At 37.9% G+C, this 19,876-nt stretch overlaps 1 protein-coding gene across 4 annotated transcripts in view; it reads left to right on the plus strand.

Annotated features, from left to right (window-relative positions):
- Positions 1-19,876, plus strand: part of BCAS3 (BCAS3 microtubule associated cell migration factor) — a 1,245,307-nt gene that overhangs the window by 233,730 nt on the left and 991,701 nt on the right. For all 4 annotated transcript variants that reach the window (XM_063455132.1, XM_063455142.1, XM_063455152.1 and 1 more), the window contains exons 9-10: positions 452-528; positions 13,001-13,077. In XM_063455132.1, the coding sequence (XP_063311202.1) occupies positions 452-528; positions 13,001-13,077 (154 nt within the window). The remainder of the gene's footprint in view (positions 1-451; positions 529-13,000; positions 13,078-19,876) is intronic.

The raw sequence follows: 19,876 nt of genomic DNA on the forward strand, positions 1-19,876 counted from the left end.
TTGCGTATCTCTTCTACAGTATGTATCAAGGATATACATGTGTATATTGTAAATTTATATCCTTGATATATACTGCAGAAGAGATAGGCAATTCCATCTTCAAGCTATTAACAGCGCAGGAGATATGCGATTCTAAATTAAACATAATTTGCGATAAAGGAAGTTTAAACATTAGATTACGCTTTACAAGAACTGTTTAGGAAGGCTGTGTAAGTCACATGCAGGGAGGTGGGACTAAGGCTGCACAAACAAATTGATTTAACACCTAAATGGCAAAGAATTGAGTAGTGAGATTGCAGGGGCATGATCTATACACCAAAACTGCTTTATTAAACTCAAGTTGTTTTGGTGACTTTAGTTAATCTTTAACTTATAAGAAAGTACACTGTTATTTGAATGATCTAACATAGTACAGTCAATAATAACTTAATATTAATATTATTTTTTTCAGGGTACTTGTTGTGGTTCTCCAGGAAAAAATAGCCGCATTTGACAGCTGCACATTTACAAAGAAATTTTTTGTGACAAGTAAGTATACAGTATACAAGTGATATATCTGAGTTTTCTGCCCCTTTTATAGCTGCACTGCATTGCGTAATGCAGCATGCATTACTTTCAGGTTTGTGTACATTTCTGATATCGCTCATTGCTTCTCCTCCGTAGTGCCGGTTGCACTTGTAAATTTGGGGCTCCTAAACATATAATTACAATTTGGTGCAGCAGTAAAGAAATAATGGAGCTGTCAGAAAATATGCTGTAAGCTAGATCTAGAACCATTTGGAAATACTTTCAATAATGTAAACTATAACATATGGAAGTAGTATAATCCCCTAAAGTGCTATGTACAGCCTACTGTCACATCACTTTATTTTCACATTAAAATAAGGAGAGCAGAACGAACTGCAGCCAATTCTTCATAGACTCAATGACTGTATGCTGTGTCTTAGGCATTTGTGTAATTTTTTTTTAAAAATGCTAATTTCGATGTCCTTAGGAAAAAAATCTGTCAAATCTGGAGTATTCCCAACCTGGAATATTAAGCATTTCTCTATCGTAGGTCAAGACTTACAACCTGTTCTTTTTCTTCTTTATAAATAGAGGAAGTATAGTTGTTTTAGACTTTCATGGTACCTGCCAAACTGTATATGCAGGAGTTTTTAATTTAGCAGTTCAAGGTGATACAGTGCAGGTGCAGACTTCTATGCCAGACTTTGAAGAAATATTTTAGTTAGAAGTTTACATTTTATTGTAGGAATGCAGCTGACATGTGATTAGCAACGCATATGTTTTTAAAATGGATATAAAAGTAAGCAACATAATTATTTTAATATAAATCTTTTATGCCTTGACAATCCTCATTGCAACTCCCCAGATTGCATCAGAATGAGGTGGCAGAGAGCAAAGCATATTTGAATATATAAAATATTTGGTCTTCATATTGTCCAATCATTAGACCCCCATTTTGCAAGGGAGAGCCATGCATCATTGTTTGGTAACTTTGTTATATATTGCAGTAGATCTATGCAAAGAGACACAGATCTTCATACCCATGAACTGACTGGTCCACGGTGATACAAACTTTCAATTGTTACTGTTTAGAGATATCACAGTGCATTGGTATGATTGGAACTATTATTGATTTTGATTTGTAAACTTACCTTATTTTGTATTTATTTTAGAGAAATAGGTTGTTTGATTGCTTATGAGATGCCATTCATTTACAGTCAAGTCATTGAAATTCAATTACGACTTTTCCTACATGGCTCTCCCCTTTCCATGTCTAAACTGATAATGTAAATTAAAGGGAAACTACAGTGCCAGGAAAATAGTTGTTTTCCTTGCACTCTAGCTCCCTCTAGTGCCCCCTTTGGTGCAGAAGGGGTTAAAAACTCCTGTCGGGGGCGGGGCCTGACTGCAGAGCTAAGAGGACGCTTGCCTCAACGGCTCCGGTAAAAGAAGACAGATAAAGCGAAAATAAACTAATAAAAAGGCGACACAAAGGCCACTTAACGCAAGGGGACACCGGGGCGCACAAGTAGATACCCACCAAACGACTTTCCAATCGGTACGCACCCGACACCCTGGCAAGACTTACCAGCATGGCAAGCACGGGAGAGACGGCCGCTCTCCTGCCGCCAAGAAAGTTCAGAAACTAGACTCTAAACCTCCCCACAATCCCCCTGACAAGTTGTACTTAAGCAACGCAACCACGAAGTCAGGTAGACACTAAAGAAGCCTGCAAAATGGCGGGTGGCCTACACACCACAGCCAGATGCAGAGCCAGAGAGAAAACGGAGCTCCGACTCAGTGGCATGCTAAGCGCTTTCTGGAAGAAGCTGGAGGTGCTCATGTGGCCACCGGTACTGGAGACATCACTCGACAGCACAACACAGGACCTGACAAGGGAAGTCAGAGACTGGGACACAATTATCCCCCCAGACCCCTCTCCCAAGACGAGCAGGCACCGGAGACGGGCCGCCCCAAAAAAGGAGCATGGAACCCCACTAAGAGCAAATGATGCCTGAAAAAGACCATCAAGGTCCAGGGGCAATCTGCGAGCAAACGCCAAAAGTTACCTCGCCTGCTCGCCATGACCCAGCACAGGCCCCGGAGGGGCACAGCCTACCTTAACCGACCAAGAGGGCGGCGAAGCCCGAGGACTAACAGGGCGGCAGCAGCAGATCAACCACACGGGAAAAGCAGCAGCCCGCGTCCCACCAAGCAGAGGGATTCCCCAACCAGGACTATAAAATACCTACTAAGAGAACCAAGCACCCACAAATCAGGCAGGAGAACCCCCAGCCAGACTGCAATACATAAAGAAGAACTGAATGGCCCCCCACCATCTGATATGCAATTAAGGTACTCGCTTACAGGGGCTTACCTCACTAGGCTGGATGACCCATTACTCATACCTGGACAGTATCCAGAATCCGATGGGTATCAGCTGAACCTCTCTGGACATTCCACAGGCCTCACAGCCAAAACTCGCTCCTGGTGACAATTGCCTGTTTCCTTGACTACCTATGCATTACTTCACATTACGCAATTTAACTCCTACCGACATCACACAATGCACACCTAGGCTAGCCTCATCTTACTAAAATGATAGCACTATTTTTTCGTTCCACCTTTAACATAGCACAAACAAAGCCTATCTGTAATATATGCCTGCATACTTCACTCACTTTAATGGAACAGAATACACCTTCACCGATAACGCTACACTTAATTTAAGTTAATCTACTTTTTTTTTTCCTGCCTACTGACACTGATATCCCAAAATGCTTCACTCTGCCTGGGAGTAAATTACTCCAATACACATGTGACCCTATATTCTTACAACAATGTCAGTATGTAAATCTGAAGCTGTAATTCGTAAGCAATCACTTGTAACTGACACGTCGATTTAACTCTGGATGAAACTACATTATATAATAATATAAAAAGCATAATATTGTTAATGCAGAAATGGTTTAAGCCTGGTGGATAATCTAGGCTTGTTTCAACTAGAATTAGCTTGACTACTATATTGTAGAAATATAACAGCATGTGTATCTTGATAATTTCATTCTCTATACCAATCTAGACATGCATGAATTCACTTGTTTATATACTATAAAAAATGTGCACTATTTCAATGCCATGTCTGCGAACTCCTATAATATCACTGTGCTTACGTATGCTTTTGTGGCAAAATAAGCTGTTTTGTTACCTCATGCACTAAAAAAAGCAAAATAAAACTCCCCCTGTCACCGGAGTCCAGCACCGATGTCCTTTGGCTCTGGCTCAGGGTCCGCCTTCACTCCTCCCCCACCAAAATCCGCCAGCAGGGAAGAGCTAATGCACCTAAGCTTGCATTAGAACAATCCCATTGGAAAGCATTATATAATGCTTTTGTATGGGGTTTTGGGTGATGCTGGATGTCCTCACGACCCAAAACTCCTTCTAGAGGTGGAGTTAACCCATAAACTTATTTCTTGCAGTTAATTTAAAACTGCAAGAATTACCTTTCCAGAGTTAAAGGGAAACTTCAGTGCCAGGAAAATAAAATCTGTTTTCCTGGCACTGCAGGTCCCCTCTCCCTCCCACCCCCCAATCCCCGGTTGCTGAAGGGGTGAAACCCCCTTCAGTAACTTACCAGAAGCAGCGACGATGTCCCACGTCACTGCTTCTTCCTCCGCGCCGCTCCTCCCTGTGATTGCGTCGGCAGGTGGGCGAGACTGATCCGCAATGCCGCGCATGCGCTTTAGAGCTCCCCATAGGAAAGCATTGAAAATGCTTTTCAGTGCTTTCCTATGAGGAAATGAGCGATGCTGGAGGTCCTCACATAGCGTGAGGACGTCCAGCGACGCTCTAGCACAGGTTTCCTGTGCTAGAAACCAGGAAGTGCCCTCTAGTGGCTGTCTTGTAGACAGCCACTAGAGGTGGGGTTAATCCTGCAAGGTAATTATTGCAGTTTATAAAAAACTGCAATAATTACACTTGCAGGGTTACGAGTAGTGGGAGTTGGCACCCAGACCACTCCAATGGGCAGAAGTGGTCTGGGTGCCTGGAGTGTCCCTTTAAGGGACCTAGCAATATGCACCCACTTCAATGACCTGATGTGGTCTATGTGCCTATAGTGTCTCTATAAATCTTGCATATTCTCATTGTCAGTATATGTAATGATTGACTGAGACTGATAGACATAATCCGGACAGACCGCTTCAAGGGCAAAGGAAAATAATTGCTTTGCTCTTAAAAGGTACATACTGTTTGTCCCCATAGGTGCATAGAAAAAATAACTTTTGATTCTATTTAAGGAACTAAATATATATAATTTTTGTTTGAAGTTTAGTGTCTATTCTATTTTGGAGAACACCTCTTTGCTGGAAGTATGATTTTTATGTTTTATGTTGTGTTTCTGTTCATTGCTTGTCCAGTATTAGCCCTTTACATCTGTAATTATAAGATGTAAAATGTTTATGGTGTCATACAATACCATTGGAAGATAACCTTTACACAGCCAGGAGAACGACATTAATTTGTTCTTGTACGTAATGAAAGCTGCCAATAGGTGTCAGCTTTTTCCTGTTTTTAAAAATCTGACTTTGAAACAAAATATCTTGTTTACAACACATTGTGCAGTTTGACTATTTCAAATTGTACTTTATTATAAGGCACTGACATCATTTATAATTATTTGTAATTTGCCAGAGTATATTGCAGAACTCTACACCTTTCTGCAGCACTTATCTAGCAAACACGATGAGATAATGTTTTTGTAATAGTGTTATTTCTTACATTAAATATATTGCATAACTAATTAGTATTGTCCAACACAAATCGGGGCATCTAAGACTAATACAACCTTTTATTTTATTTTAATGTTTATGTTCTCCCATCACAATGCAAGACATACAATTTTAATCAAAATATCACGTAAGCACTTACCAAATTTCATATTAAGTACAGATCTACAAGAAAAATGTGCATTGTGCGAGTTTTTTTTTTTTTTTTTTAAATGAGAAATCAACTGGGCTTCTGCTTAAAATGCTGCACATATAGAGTGATCTGCACATTGGTGCTGGGGGGTAGTTGCATACCGGCACACATGACTTAGACGTACAAAGCGCGCTGACAACAGACATAATCGGCTTCTACCCTTACAGGCATCGTGTCAAGCTTGCCCATCCCACATTGAAAAATATTAGTTTATTTAGTTTTAATAATCCCGTCCTTTGTCCATTTCCTCCCTCCCCTGGATTTTACTTTCACATGTACCACCTACCGACAGATTGTTGCAGACCACGTACACCCCTTCATGGCAATAGTGTTCACTGATGGCAGTGGGATAATGAACCCTGGCACACTAAAAAAAAAACAAGCAGTCTGCTGACATTATCAGAAGTGGTAGCCTGATCCAATCACAATGCTTCCCCATAGGATTGGCTGAGACTGACAAAGAGGCAGATCAGGGGCAGAGGTAGCATGATTCAAACACAGCCCTGGCCAATCAGCATCTCCTCATAGAGATGAATTGAATCAATGAATCTCTATGAGGAAAGTTCAGTGTCTGCATGCAGAGGGAGGAGATACTGAATCACAGGATGCATTTTAGGCAGCCATGACCCAGGAAGGATCTCTAACAGCCATCTGAGGAGTGGCCAGTGAAGTTATCACTAGGCTGTAATGTAAACACTGCATTTTCTCTGAAAAGACAGTGTTTACAGCAAAAAGCCTGAAGGTACTGATTCTACTCACCAGAACAAATTCAATAAGCTGTAGTTGTTCTGGTGACTATAGTGTCCCTTTAAACAATAGTTGTTCTGGTGACTACAGTGTCCCTTTTAAATTCAAAAACCCTGTAAAAGAAGTATAAATAAATTTACTTGGAATCCAGCGCTGGGCGAGGTTCTTCCACATGCTGATGTCACACCACATCACTTCTAATTTCTCCATGGCCAAGTCAAATGCTTCTTACAGAGAAGCATCTGATTGTACCGATCCCCCACTCTGAGCGCACGCACGTGACATGTCACAAATCTTGAAAGCACAAGATGTTAGCCAGTTGTTCCTTAGACCCTAAATTTGTGTATCTGGTCAGTAACACTGCTAATCATTTTTCACGTGAGCCCAGTTTAAAATGTTTTTTTTTTTTTTTTTTACTTTCTGTTAAGCAGTGTATTGAAAATGTGATTTGTTATTTTGACAGACATGGATTAGTAATTAGCAAATTAGGTAAATCAGGGAATATTGCAAAATTATTTTTTTTCCACCTTGGCTGATTTGGCTAATTTTGTATCACTGCTTAGTGTATCATCCCTATAGTAAATTGACACACACACACACTCTCTCTCTCTCTCTCTCTCTCTCTCTCTCTCTCTCTCTCTCTCTCTCTCTCTCTCTCTCTCTCTCTCTCTCTCTCAGGCACATGTAACAATACTGCATTAAATTTGTTTGGATGAGAAGGAAGGATGACTGCTACATGCCACACACATCTAAATAGAACCTAATTCCTAGGCTGATGCTCAAAGAAATAGGATTCAATTTGTTTAGTAAATATTCTCGTGGGATATGAGCTTGTTTTTCCCTTCATTCCTGCTAAGTACAAGTGTTTATCTAATGCCTTCAATTAAAAACAGTCATTAAGAACCAGAACAGTCAGCACAATTTACTAACTTAGAATGCTGCTGTTAAACTTGGGATGTGCTACACATAACATATGTTACCACACACATCTTGCTTAGTAAAGTGTGATAAAATGAAAAAGAACTGTATAAGCCATAATAAACTTTCTGAATAGGAACATTATTACGTTTATACAAGATAACAGTAATGTGTCTGAATATTACTATATCCACTGAATTGCCAACACTAATTTCAATTAGTCTATATGCATGCTTGTGTGTGTTGTCTTTTTAAGAGTGATTCATTTAGAAAAATACACAAGTCAAGTGTGTGTTATTAGAAAACAATGCCACGGAATGTTCATCATGAGATAACATTATTTTAACTTGATGCACCTTTCAGTGTTAACTATATTTTGTGTGATTTAAAAAAAAAAAAGTTTTTATGGGGGTGGGGTTACTTTAGGGTTCCTTCAATATTACGGCCGCATTAGGACATTCATTCATTTTTTGGCATTCCTGAGATTACAGCTCTGGGCAGAAGCTATTTTGTGGCTGCTGTCTTTAATTCAGCCCTTGTCCCTTGACTGACAGGAAATGTCTCTATTTTATGTCCTCTCCTGGCATATCATTAAATATGGAGGGGCAGAGTTCATAAGCAGCTGCTAATAGGAGCCAAAGTCCTACAGATAAATCTGGGCAGGCTGGTTCATGCCAATGTTTATGAGATTAGGGCCCCTGCATTTAACAGTATCAGTCACACCGTGCAGTACATTTTTTATTTTTTGCACACTGTCACACCAATAGCTCAATATGAAACTTGGAGAAATGATCTGCTCATGTATTTTATATAGTGTGTGGATAGGTTAATATGCATACCTATCTGTCAGATTTTACATAAATACCATTTAGATAAAGTAACTTTTTCTAATGCATGTATTATCAGCTATTTATAGTGTAGTTTATTGTATGCATATGTAATGTGTAGGTGCAAAATGTGCAAATTTCTTGTAAATAACAATGTGACCACAAGATGGTGCACATTACTATTAAATCCACCAATACACCAATACACCAGTGTCCTGTCTCATAATGCAACACCCATCTTCTGCAGCACTGCCTGAGAAACAGAGGGCAACTAGACAGCATGGTGTAAACTAAAGAAAAAGCTGCAAAATGTTTCATAAATCAGTATGCTATATATGCAGAATGATTCAGTTCTTAACTATTACTAAGCAGCATTGACCTTTGCTGGACCAATGTCAATTTTTAGTATACGATAACAATAATTCTAAGCATATTTGACCTCTCGCTAAGATAACACAGTGACCCAACTCTCAAAACAAGTGCAAGATGTAAATATATCACTATTGTCCTTTTACCTTGAGCATTTCCTTGTCTTTTTATTATTATTATTCTGTTTCACACTCATGCCTTAGAATATCTTACAAACTATTTTGACGGTTGTGCATTATTGTAAGAATTAGCTTATTGTTTTTTTGCTTCTTTTTTTTTTATACTCAAAAGTCCCTTATCTAATTTCCTGGAAACAAATTCTGAAAATGCATATACTTGCTCATGCCTTTAAAATAAATAAAATAAAAAAGTTTATTTCCATATATTATATGCAAGACAAGGGGGTGAATAAAATTGGTTAGAATATACTTACCAAGCTTTGTTAGTTACTGTAAAAAAATACTTTTAAGAAAATCTGCATTTTAATTTACCTTTTAATTAGAGTGATATAAAAAAATGAAACTAACCATTGAGATGTGTGACAATAAAAAAAAAAAGTTTGTGTGTGCAAAATAAATGTCTAAAAGTACATAATTTCGTTACCCTGGGATTTCATTAGAAGAGGTATGTTAAGTCATTCAGTAGTGGTCGGTGCATCTTCTAAAAACTGATTTATATATATATATATATATATATATATATTCAGTTGTCATGGCAAATACTTTTATATGGTAGTTTAATTGTAAAGATTTGCCGAATATGTTGCCACTTCTAAATAATTATTTTTACATTTTGTGTTTAATTAATCAAGCCAACATGCTCAATGGCATCTACACAAAGTTACACTGTTTATTTCTATAAATCATGTCTCAATACAATACTTGTTGTATTTTCTGTCTGCTGAGCAGTTGTGCAGCAAAGGTTGAACAAACTTGATCTGACGATTAATAATCCACATTGTGAACCACTTCTGTTGTGCATGTATATGGCAACATAGAAACCTGAAGTGAGATTTTTGGAGCCAGACTGCATGTGTTTGCCCAGGCTGGTTATTAATATCCTAAGAATGTGCCTTATGGAAGCTCAATTGACCTCTGTTGAATTTAGTGCAGCTTACGCTGGACCCTTGGCCCCTTGTAACATTATCTGTCAAAGTGTATTTCCCATACATGTCTGCAGAATTTTAAGTAAACGTGAGACTTTCTGCTTACAGTGGATATTTCTTTTGGAAGTTCACTGAATTCACAAGTTAAACTGTAACCAAGTCCTGTTGATAGAGAATTCATGGTCCAGTATGAGCCAACTAGCCTGTTTTGCGTTATGCTTAGCCCTGTTATGCTGACTCTTAATTGTGATGTTGCTGTGGAAGTGTTGTGAATTTTGAATCACATGCTTCGTAGTACATTTAGATATTGTTGGATTTTATTTTTCTTAATGGAATTCACCAGACTAGATGCTTTTTACAACTTTCAGAAATGCATTGTGCATTTAATAACTTCAAGGTGTAAAATGAAACTTGGCTTCTGTGACATACATATCAACAGAAATCAACCCAATGCAGCCTATTAAAGGGACACTATAGTCACCAGACCAACTACAGCTTATTGAATTTGTTCTGGTGAGTAAAATCAGTACCTTCAGGCTTTTTGCTGTAAACACTGTATTTTCAGAGAAAATGCAGTGTTTACATTACATCCTAGTGATAACTTCATTGGCCACTCCTCAGATGGTTGTTAGAGATCCTTTCTGGGTCATGGCTGCCTAAAATGCATCCAAACATTCATTGTTTCCACCCTCTGCATGCAGACACTGAACTTTCCTCATAGAGATTCATTGATTCAATTCATCTCTATGAGGATATGCTGATTGGCCTGGGCTGTGTTTGAATCATGCTGGCTCTGCCCCTGATCTGCCTCTTTGTCAGTCTCAATCAATCCTATGGGGGAGCGCTGGGATTGGATCAGCCTACCACTTCTGATGATGTCAGCAGACTGCTTGTTTTTTTTGTGAGGCAAACAGCATGCAGATCTACTGCTTCTGGCTTGAATACAGTAAGATTTTGCTATATTTATGGAGGCATGAGGGATGCAGGGGGGGGGGCTAGGTGGTGGTTTTAACACTATAGGGTCAGGAATACATGTTTGTGTTACTGACCCTAAAGTGATCCTTTAATATAAAAACTCATATTGCAACTTGGAAAGTATCCTAATGAGCATTTCACTGCAATACAAAAAATCAAAAAATCCCCTAATTCAGTGGTCACACAAAAGGCCTATTTCTGAGTTAGGGGATTTTTTTGATTTTTTTTGCACACCATTGCAATAATCATGCTGTCTAATCAGCATCTTGATATGCCACATCTGTGAGGTGGATGGATTATCTCGGCAAAGGAGAAGTGCTCACTAACGCAGATTTAGACAGATTTATGAACAATATTTGAGAGAAATAGGCCTTTTGTGTACATAGAAAAAATCTTAGATCTTTGAGTTCAGCACATGAAAATGGGGGCAAAAACAAAAGTGTTGCATCTATAATTTTGTCCAGTGTAAGTATATATATATATATATATATATATATATATATATATATATATATCAACTTCTGTATACTTTACTCCTTGCAATATCACCTTTTAGTTTTTAACTGCTGGCAAAAGTCCTAGGGAAGATAACACAACACATATAGATAGATCTACTTGTGCTTACACAATGAGATGCCATCCAACTTATTAGCAAAAAACACAGCATAGCTGCAGTAAAGTAAGAATCAACAGATAAGAACTAACTCAAACTTCCATACAGAATCAAGTACATTTTAACAATAGAATATGGTACATAAAACAAAAGTTAACCAAAAATATAAACTTATAAAAACCAGAGTGAATTCATTAAAGCAGAGAACTTAAAAGCAAAGGTAGCGAAGCATGTTGCATTTCATGCTAAGTCATGGGCTTGCTCATAGACTAATGTTTAATTGCCTTGTTAAAAATGTGTCACTTCATAAAATGAAAAATGTAAACATTGTATTGTGTTAGCCAAAAACAGTATCAATGTATATCATCAACATAGAGTATATGCTCCAACAATGTGTAATGACGACAATTGTTGTGCTTGGACGTAATCAGAGAATGTGACTTAAAAGAGGGGATGTGTCTTCAAGCATACCCCACAACCATCAAGAAAAAATACCTCTTATTAGAATTTAAAGGGATTCTATAGGCACCAAAACAACTTTAGCTCAATTAAGCAGTTTTTGTGTATAGAATAAAGGAGCACTATAGGCACCCAGACCACTTCAACTCAATAAATTGGTCTGGGTGCCAGGTACCCCTAGTTTTAACCCTGCAGCTGAATATCATTGCAGGGTTAATCCAAACTCTAGTGGCTGTCTCCCTGATATTAACTCTATAATGCCAGGAAAACGGGTTTGTTTTCTCGGCACTGTAGGATCCCTTTAAGTTAAGACCCACTATTAATATGCAACTTTGACTAGAGTTGTTTTGCATTATGTGTACATAGACATGTGACATAATTCAATTAAACTGGGCATTTTTCTATAGTGTCTTGAAGCTACTAGAGTGAGGAGCAACGTGAAGGTATCAAGCTTACTGTGCAGCACTACTGGGTTCTGACATCATCTTCCTCATGCGTCAGCATTTGTTTCCAAACTGTGATCATATGCCTTCTTTCCATATACTTCATGGTGCATTACGAAGGTCAAAGTAATTAACATTTTCAGGGTTATTCACTAAAATGAGAATTCAACGTGAATTTTAAATTGAAGGTCAAAGTTACTAAGCTGGAAGCGAGTTAGAGAATCTTTCCAGTTCAGCTAGATCTAAAATTGTAAATTTACTTTTTTATTCTGACTTTAGTTAAATACCCAGTATATGTTCTGCTGTGTCTTGATTTACTTTTGTTTTTTGTTTGGTTTCTTTCAAAGAATTAGCATCATAGAACGTTTAGTTACCTATTGAGTTTTTAAATAAGTATTGAAATTTACATTTCCACTTTAAACAAGACACAACTTGTAGTTACTGGACAAAAAGTGGAAAAGTTACACCGAGCTGGGCTGCAGTTTCAAGGTTTGTTTAGCTGTGACAAATCACTGTTTAGTGAATAAACTCCCTTGGGTGTCTAGATAACTTGTCATGGGAGCATCAGATTATTTGGTGACCCGGTGCACTGCATTGCAGCCAAAATTAGAAAGATAGAACGCAAGCAGATTCCCAAAGCCACTTTACCCCACCAATGATATGCTAAATTAATCCTGAAGGGTAAAAGTAAATATGGTGGATTTATAGCTTAGGGAAAACAAATATTTAGGATTCAAGGCTTGATTTAATTTCAGAGTGCTAACATTTTGCTGGGATTTGAAAGACGTGCCCTACGTGTTTCAAAACATTCCCAAACAAAACTGAGTTTATATATTAAGAAAAACACCACAAATAGAAAAACAATGAACAAGAAAATGCTTTTCAAGCTTAATTAACTGTTACTGCAATGTCTTACTCTTATCTTGTAGAACTATGAGAAATATAAGCATTTCTTGATGAATGTTTAGAAGTTGAGATCTTTGTTTAGAGTTTTTGTTTGTTTGGCTTGTTGGAGTCAAATACTGTGTCTTACTGTTGATATTTTTTTTTTCTTCAGGCTGCTATCCCTGTCCTGGGCCAAACATGAATCCTATTGCCCTTGGATGCCGCTGGCTTGCTTATGCTGAAAATAAGGTAAAACCCACGGTAAAACATTTCAGCAGTGTAAAAGTTATCTCCAATCCTGGTAACATGTTTTCCTATCTGTCTAATGCGTTTCCCAGACCCAGTTTTCAGACCCAGACCTGTGCTTCCACCCATACAATAAGAATTGCCCAATCCTCTGATCACCTAATGCCTGCAATAAAAAAGTCATACATATCTTACATGTAAAATATAAAATAACATTTGATTACAACTGACCTGATAATCCATTATTGTAAAAAAAACAAAAAAAAACAACAACACACCCCCTCCCCCAGGAATCCTTGTCTTCTTAGGCTGACTGACTTTGTCAGTGGCCTTTACCACATTAGTAAACTCTGCTTTTCAATATCCATTGATGCTAAAAATAATAATCCGATACTGCTTAGCCCTTATACTACCAATGCTACATTATAAGTTTTTGTTTTTGCAATTGAAAATAATTATTGCTAGTGACTTTACATACCTTCAGCACTGCTCCATAGCTATCATTCACACTGCAAAGAAACACATTTCTTAGCCACAGCACTGGTCAGTATTCCTGTATTGTAGATAGCTGTGCTGAAAATAACATCATTTGTTTCAGTCTAGTGCATTGTATAGGATCCTGCACAGATATGCATTCTGTTACCATTTTGGGAGTATGCATTATTTGTATGTTTTTTTGTTTTTTTTACAACCACTGTATGTTACAAAACTGTATTTGTTCTTCTACATCGTTAACAAATAAAAAAAAAATAAAAAAACCTGCATACTATACACAAGGGGTCACAAAGCAAATACAGGTCGCACTCTGGGGCAAAGAACTAATCACCATGGAAACCAATACAAAATGTAATCACCATGGAAACCAATACAATGTTTACTCAGAACAGTAAATGTTTTGCCTTAAGAAATTTGACCCCAAATATTTTTACCTAATTTTGTGTGCTAGCTTTCCATGCTTTGTTTGAAAACCATTGGCAAATCAAAGATAATTTTCGTATGAAGGCGTTGGAAAGTAAATGCATTGAAGAAATTCACAAGTGCCTGAACATTAAACGTAAAATTCAATATATTCAAAACCTTTCAGTAACAGAACTTAAAACATTGCAATTGTATTCTTGCAGGAACAATATGCAGCTCCTGTACGTTGGTGTATATTCTATTGCTGCTTGCTGGTGATTTCAATGGATTTCCATTTGGTCTCTTTTTTTCAAAACTTTAGTATATTAGAAATATATTTTGACTCCTTTTTAAACTGATTTAAGAACAGATACTTTTATTGAGTAAAACGTCCCTTATCTACCTAAAGAGATGCCATAGTCCGACTGCAGTGGGCTGTTTCAGACATGCGTTCGCTCAGTAACCAAACAGTAGGCGAAACATATAGAATGGTCCCAGTATGTGCTAATCAGAGAATTGTTTCACATTTCTGATTGAAGTGAAGCCAGAAGCCATTTGTGTAGGAGGTTTTCTGCCCAGACTATGATGCTTCCTGTGTTACTCAAGTTTGCCTGAAGTGCATCCCAGATTTCTTCCCATCACTCATTCATATTTTGGCCCCTAATTCAGATTCCTTTCTTTCTGAACTCCACTTGGCCAACAGCGTGAAATTTGTTTCAGTGCCACAGTTGTATACATGTTTGCTCACATCTGTAATTTATTTCTCTTAAGGGATAGAGACATACAAGAAGAACGGTTATAAATGTTGCTTTTGACATCATAAACATATCATCTAAATGGCCACACTGCACATATACAATAGTGGGATTGTGCAAGGGCCCTAAGTGGCACACATAGGAAAATCATGCTGCTGACACTTACTGAACACACAAGTACAGTCGGGCCATAAAATGGAAAGACTTAACCTCATATTTAATACTTAGAGGAAATCTTTCATTTAAACTGTTTTGGGAATATTAACTCTAAGCATTAGGAAATGATATAAATGTAATCCCCTCTACAGAGCCTTGCGTTTATACTGAGGTCGAACTGTTCATAGCCCTTTAGCAAGTTTCTGGCCACAACTCTCTGCAGGAAAACAGTGGAACAACAGTTTGTGAAAAAACGTCTCAATGATTTACTTCTGCTAAAAAAATCTAAACAGAAAGACTTGCAGTTCTCCTTTAATGCATGTTTGTCTTACATTGGTGCTGGGATAACTAACTTTTTATTATTTTGTTAGGGATATACTTATATTTCCTTCACGAAGTGAGACACTCTATTCTATGGCTGGTTCTTTCAACTATTTTATGGTTCATTTCGGGGAATGCTGGTCACGAAGCTGTGTAGGGTTTATTCAATTTACTTTACATTTAGTTTTAAACACTTTTATTGTCACGGAGCAATGAAGAGTAATAAGCAAGTTTTCATATGCAACAATTCTAAAAGCAATATAAAAATGCTTAGTAGTTGGCATATTTTGCATGAACTTTTCCATATGGTTTAAGTAAAACATAAAGAAAAGAAAATATAAAAGATGCTAAAGATTGCAACAACATATAAATCATAAGAACTTCGAAATCTCTTTTTTTCCATTTTGTGCTGATTAGCACTTTTGAGTGAAGTCTATTCTCTCAATATAATTTGCTAGATGCACTTTTAGGGAGGGGGGATAGAGAACTGGTTCACTCAGTGTAGGAACGCTATTATATTGCATTTTGGAGCTTTTGTTGAGTGAGTTCTCCACCCAGTCAATATGAAAGAGGAAAGATATTTTTGGTTTTAGTAAGGGTATCGTTGGGGGGAGCGATCGAGCCAATGTTGTAAAATGCTCTTTCTTGCTGTGCCAAAATGATATGGGCCAGTTTAGAAACCTGACTTAAATCCTCCACCCCCAACACCGCCAAAGCTGGTGAAATGTGAAAAGATATGCCAGTAACTCCAGCTATATATAATGTGACTTGTCTCCAGAATGTTTAGATTTGCACACAACTCCAAAAGCAAGATAAAGGTCAGCTCCACTTGCTGGCACATTAAACAGTCAGCCAAATATTTTTATTTTAGCAGACATTGTTTGTGTGGGGAGTAATACGCATGGCGTACAATCTTTAGAATGCGTTTCCTGGTATGAGGCTAATGGGAGACGTTTAAGTTGTCTGTCGTTGTTAGATATTTTTGTGAGTTACTTTCGGAAAACATGTTATTCACCTAGATAAGTCTAATTATGAGGCTGTGTGGTCTAGGCTGGGTCGAATTTGAAGGTACAGAGAGCTTATAGAATATGATTGAAGTAGTTGGTTGTGTGAATGGGAGGTCTGTAGAATGGTTCAAAGCTTCTGAACTAAGGTGTGATAAAATAGTGCCATACAAGCCGGAAAATAGTTTTGGCATAAGAACTCCTACATTTTTAATATTTTAAGTTTTCCATGCTAGAGTGGTAGGTTATTTTAGGTGTGTTGCTGGGCCTGCACCGAGTCTTAAAGCAGTCAACTTGGACCAATTTGTTTGAAATCCTGTAACTGGGTCATATCCATCAATAAGGCCAATTGCATTTCGGAAATACATTGATGGATCTTCAAGTTAAAGAGATTGTCTGTAAGATTGTAAACCTGTAAGTTTGATAGGGTGGGGGCACGTTTGGATTCTCTTGATATCCTCTGAAGAGTGAATATATCTGATAAGGGAGTCTAACGCTAAGTTAAAGAGAGAGGCGATAATGGGCAGCCCAAGATAAAATGGTCTCGGCATCCTTCGAGAAGCAGGCCATGGATGAACAGGATGAATTCCCGGGCCCCAGGGGCCTACACCATACCTCATCCGACAAGGACAATGAGATGCCATCCACCAAATGGGATATCAAAGCCCTCCTGCGAAATATACGCAAGATGTGTACAGCTGACCTCGCTATAGTACGGGAAGAGATGCACACTGTCGGGGACAAGTTAAGGTAGTGGAGGAGGACACAAGGCGCCTCACTGTGCGATGCCAAACATCGCAAGCAGAGCTAAATAGAACCCAAACCTTCTTTACTCACCGCCCGGATGCCATGGAAGACCGGCACAGAAGTCAGAATGTGAAAATCAGGGACATACTTGAAGCTGTAACCCCTGCAGAACTGCCACACTACATTAGAATATGTGGTTTTTCAAGCAAAAAGTATTTAAATGCCAATTTTCAGAAAAGTATTTCTTTAAATCAATATGGAATATACAATTATGACAATGTATGATGTATAGCAAATATCTTATTGTATTTTATATATAATCTCAACCAAGTAACACCTAGGTGATATAACTAAACACCACAAGTTTAAAAAGTGACCCCAATCAGATCTGACACTGTGTCAGTAGTAATGGTGTAAATACACACTAAATGGATGAGAGCCCAATGTGTAATCTACAATGGTTATCAATTTGGCAGAAAAATTTTGGAAAAATATGAAAAAAATAAAGTAAAATTCAATTCAAAAGAATGGCAAAATGTGAAAAATGTATATACAGTCCCAGAATTTACTTTTCATTTAAATGTTATTTAGTGCAGAAGACCAATGTGCTAACTTGCTGTAATGAATTATCTGTGTTCACTGTTGGTGCATTTGAACAGTGAACTGTTAACCAGGAATATAGTTGATGAGGTTGTGTATGACTTGCTGGGAATCAAAATTGTATCCCTGCAGTAGAATCACTGCTTGGATTACCACTGGTTTCATGAAATATAAATGTGCATGGTTAGATCTCTGAAATGGAAATTGTTACATGCTTTGATGTGAAAAAGACTTGCCATGCATTGTTAGATGGCAACTCAGCTATTGTGATACCAGGATGGCCCCCCTGAAAGGACCTTCTTTTTAAAGGCATAGCTGGCGTGAATCTATAACCGTCATTTAAGGGTTACTCCAACCACCATGAGCAATGATTTAAAGTGGTCTTGATGGAAGGAGTCTTTTTGTGATATTGGCTGTTGTGGTCACGGCACACGTGACTTAGGCAACCCGGAACTCTGTGAGTTGACTTAACCTAAGGTTATTTTGTAGCTTATCACAGAAAGTTTACGAGAACAACACAAATACTGCTAGATTTGTCCATTAGAAATTAGCTTATTCTCAAAATATTTCATGCATTTTAACAAAAATAATGTTGATAACATCAAAAACTGAATAAAAGCACTATGAAAAATACAGCTGCTGATATCTTCTACAGTTACACTGTTAGCTCTCATTACAACGATGCAGAAGAAACACCTACAATGTGCCAGCTTTAAAATCACCGGATGTCGTGCAGTACTGTTCATGTATGTTTGTAAAAGTGCATTATCCCTGTCTATCTACACAGGAGGTCCAATCCCTTTTAGTCCTATTTGCATGACTCTCGTCTACGTTGTCTAGCTATTTTTGTTACTTGGAGTATTAGGACTACCAACCACTTCATTTGTTTCTTCTGTCTGTAACCACATAATCTGACTTTCTTTGGGTACTTTTATTTTTTTTTAAATAATTTTTTGTTTTTGCCACAGGCAGGTACATTATGATCATATCATGTAATACAATTTTTGAGAAATAATACAAAGAGTTATGACTTGCATTCAACCGTAATGTTAACTGTACTGACTGTGTTTTTTTTTTATTTTTAATTAGAGTAAAAAGCAGTGTCAAAGCAGTTCGTATAGTTGTCACAAGCAGTAGGTTTAGTTTAAGGGCACCACACTGACTAAAATAGCAAACCTAACAAGGAAAATTAAAAAAATAGGGGATGCAGTGTGATTCAAGATGACAGCTCCACGTATTGGAGGACAGTGAGAAATTGTGTGCGGAGCTGAGGGGGTTGGTGGTAGTAGGGGAGCTAGCGTAGCCGGGTGGTTCCTGGACTTGACCCAGGAAGGCCTCAGGGGTTACCCAAAAGCTTGGTAGATTATACCCTCAAGAATCATAACTAAATGTATAAAACGTGGAAACTTATATTCTGAAGACGCTCAAGTCCTTCTTCGTAGAGGTAGTAAAATTTTGTAATTAAGGCATAAAAACCAGAAACAAAGACAAAAAGAGGGTGCTGCAATCAGGTATCTTCCACAGCGGTCTTGTTCTTGGTTGCTGGTAAAATGGGGTTATAGTGGCTGGATCCCAGGCTGGAGTCGTAGATGAGGAGGTGCGAAGCAGACCAAGTCTGGTCAGGATGGCGTCTATCTCGGAGGCATCAGACACTTTGTATTCCACGTTCTGGTGCTGTATGAGGAGAATGTGAGGGGTACCCCAGCGATATTTAACGCTTTGATTCCACAGAAGTGTAGTGAGAGGGTGTAGTGATTTTCTTTTTGCAAGTCCCCTGCATAGACTAAATATATTGCCTAGAAACCTTTCCCTGACTACTCAACTGCCTAATCCAAGTATACAAGTATATAGCTATAGTGTAGGACCTGTATAGTGGAGGCTTGACCTAGCTCACTCTTCTGTGCCCAAGTAGAGCACTTCTGTTGTTGACGTCTGCTTGTTCTAGTTGAACTTCTACAATTTACAGTACCTTTACAGAATTTTGTGGTCTTTTGGCACAAAAGTTTTATTTACTTTATGCTTATTAACTATTTACCTACAAAATGCCTGTATCCATTAGTAAAAATAAAGGCCTGAAACCTTTTTTTTAAATTGTTGTGCATTCTCAGGCTTTGCCCAAATCATAATTCCATTCCAGAAATCAAACCTAGGGATATATAAATCACCACAGCAAGAATTAATAATTGCACAACAGCCATTTAATTGGATTCCAAAAATTGAGTATGCAAAGTGACCTAAGGATGTAGCATGAGATGTTATATGTTGTGGAATTTCCCTGTAAATCGTTAAACAAAGAATGGTTTGTTCCACGATCAACTATTT

The sequence above is a fragment of the Pelobates fuscus genome, chromosome 1 (assembly GCF_036172605.1).
Source record: "Pelobates fuscus isolate aPelFus1 chromosome 1, aPelFus1.pri, whole genome shotgun sequence".
Taxonomy (NCBI): Eukaryota; Metazoa; Chordata; class Amphibia; order Anura; family Pelobatidae; genus Pelobates; species Pelobates fuscus.